The 1,010-nt window shown below is 33.2% G+C and overlaps 1 protein-coding gene across 1 annotated transcript in view; it reads left to right on the top strand.

Moving 5' to 3' along the window:
• LOC107096838 (THAP domain-containing protein 2-like) overlaps positions 1 to 803 on the top strand; it is a 3,656-nt gene extending 2,853 nt beyond the window's left edge. Inside the window, exon 3 of the mRNA XM_015393707.1 lies at positions 125 to 803. Coding sequence (XP_015249193.1) covers positions 125 to 418 — 294 coding nt within the window. The 3' untranslated portion in view covers positions 419 to 803. The remainder of the gene's footprint in view (positions 1 to 124) is intronic.
• Positions 804 to 1,010: the final 207 nt, after the last annotated feature.

The raw sequence follows: 1,010 nt of genomic DNA, 5'->3' as shown, positions 1-1,010 counted from the left end.
CTATTCTCGTAATGTTGCAAATTAACAGTCTCTAGTTTAATTTTTTTATAAAAATAGTTTATGGATATGGCTTAAAAATCTATTTTTAAAGAAATGAATACTCACACGTGTCTGTTTGTTTAAGGCTTCTGAAGCTGTTGGAAGTACCGGCGCTAATGGCGACAGGAAAAGTGTTTCTGTTGAAGAAAGGAGCAGCGCGGCGTCCACCAGCAGAAGACCAAAACGGAAAAGACGAAGTTTCTGCGATTCGGCCACACAGTGTACGAAAACAGAGACCTGTGACACGGGGGTGCAGTGTGACCTTCTGTCCCCTTATGATGGAAGGTCTACGAAGTCAGAAAGGGGTCAAAATGTTTGGGAACTTGAAACTGAAAACATAAAAGTTGAAACTGTACAAATAAAAGTTGAACCAGAATAAATATAAGTAAATATTGAATATAAAACGTTTCCCTTATAATCTGAGAAGCTGAAAAAGCAAAATTCAAAAAATAAGAAAATAATTTAAGTTCGTCCCCTCAGCTTGAAAAAACTCATTCAGTTAAGTATTTTAATTACACTTTTTCTTTTTATTTCTTTATTGCGGTTTTAGATTTTATGTTTTCAGATGAAAATCCTTTTCTTTCAGTTTTTTTTAAAGTTTTAAATTCCTTTTTGAGTTCAATGTTTTTTTTTTTTTTACACTTTCAAATCCGTTTTTTTCACCTTCAGATTTTGACCCTAATCTGACAGAAGTGGGCGGGGAAACATGATTGACAGCTTGCAGCAGCGCTGGAGGGATATTGCTGTAAAATAAATAAAAATTTGACATTTAGTATTCTTGTTTTCAGTTTTGACTAAGATTTATATGTTTACAAACATTTTGACCTATTTTTGACTCCATATTGAGTCAGTAAAAGGTCAAAATGTTTAAACTTACAAAAGGCCAGTCTGGACACAAACAGTTAACATGTAATCTAAGTTTACCACTGTTACAGCCTCTCACATTATGTTGATTTTTTATTATTATTACA

This window comes from Cyprinodon variegatus, unplaced genomic scaffold, assembly GCF_000732505.1.
Source record: "Cyprinodon variegatus isolate N-32 unplaced genomic scaffold, C_variegatus-1.0 Scaffold653, whole genome shotgun sequence".
Classification (NCBI taxonomy): Eukaryota; Metazoa; Chordata; class Actinopteri; order Cyprinodontiformes; family Cyprinodontidae; genus Cyprinodon; species Cyprinodon variegatus.
Note: the sequence above shows the minus strand (reverse complement) of the source record. Positions and strands in the feature narration are given on the sequence as shown.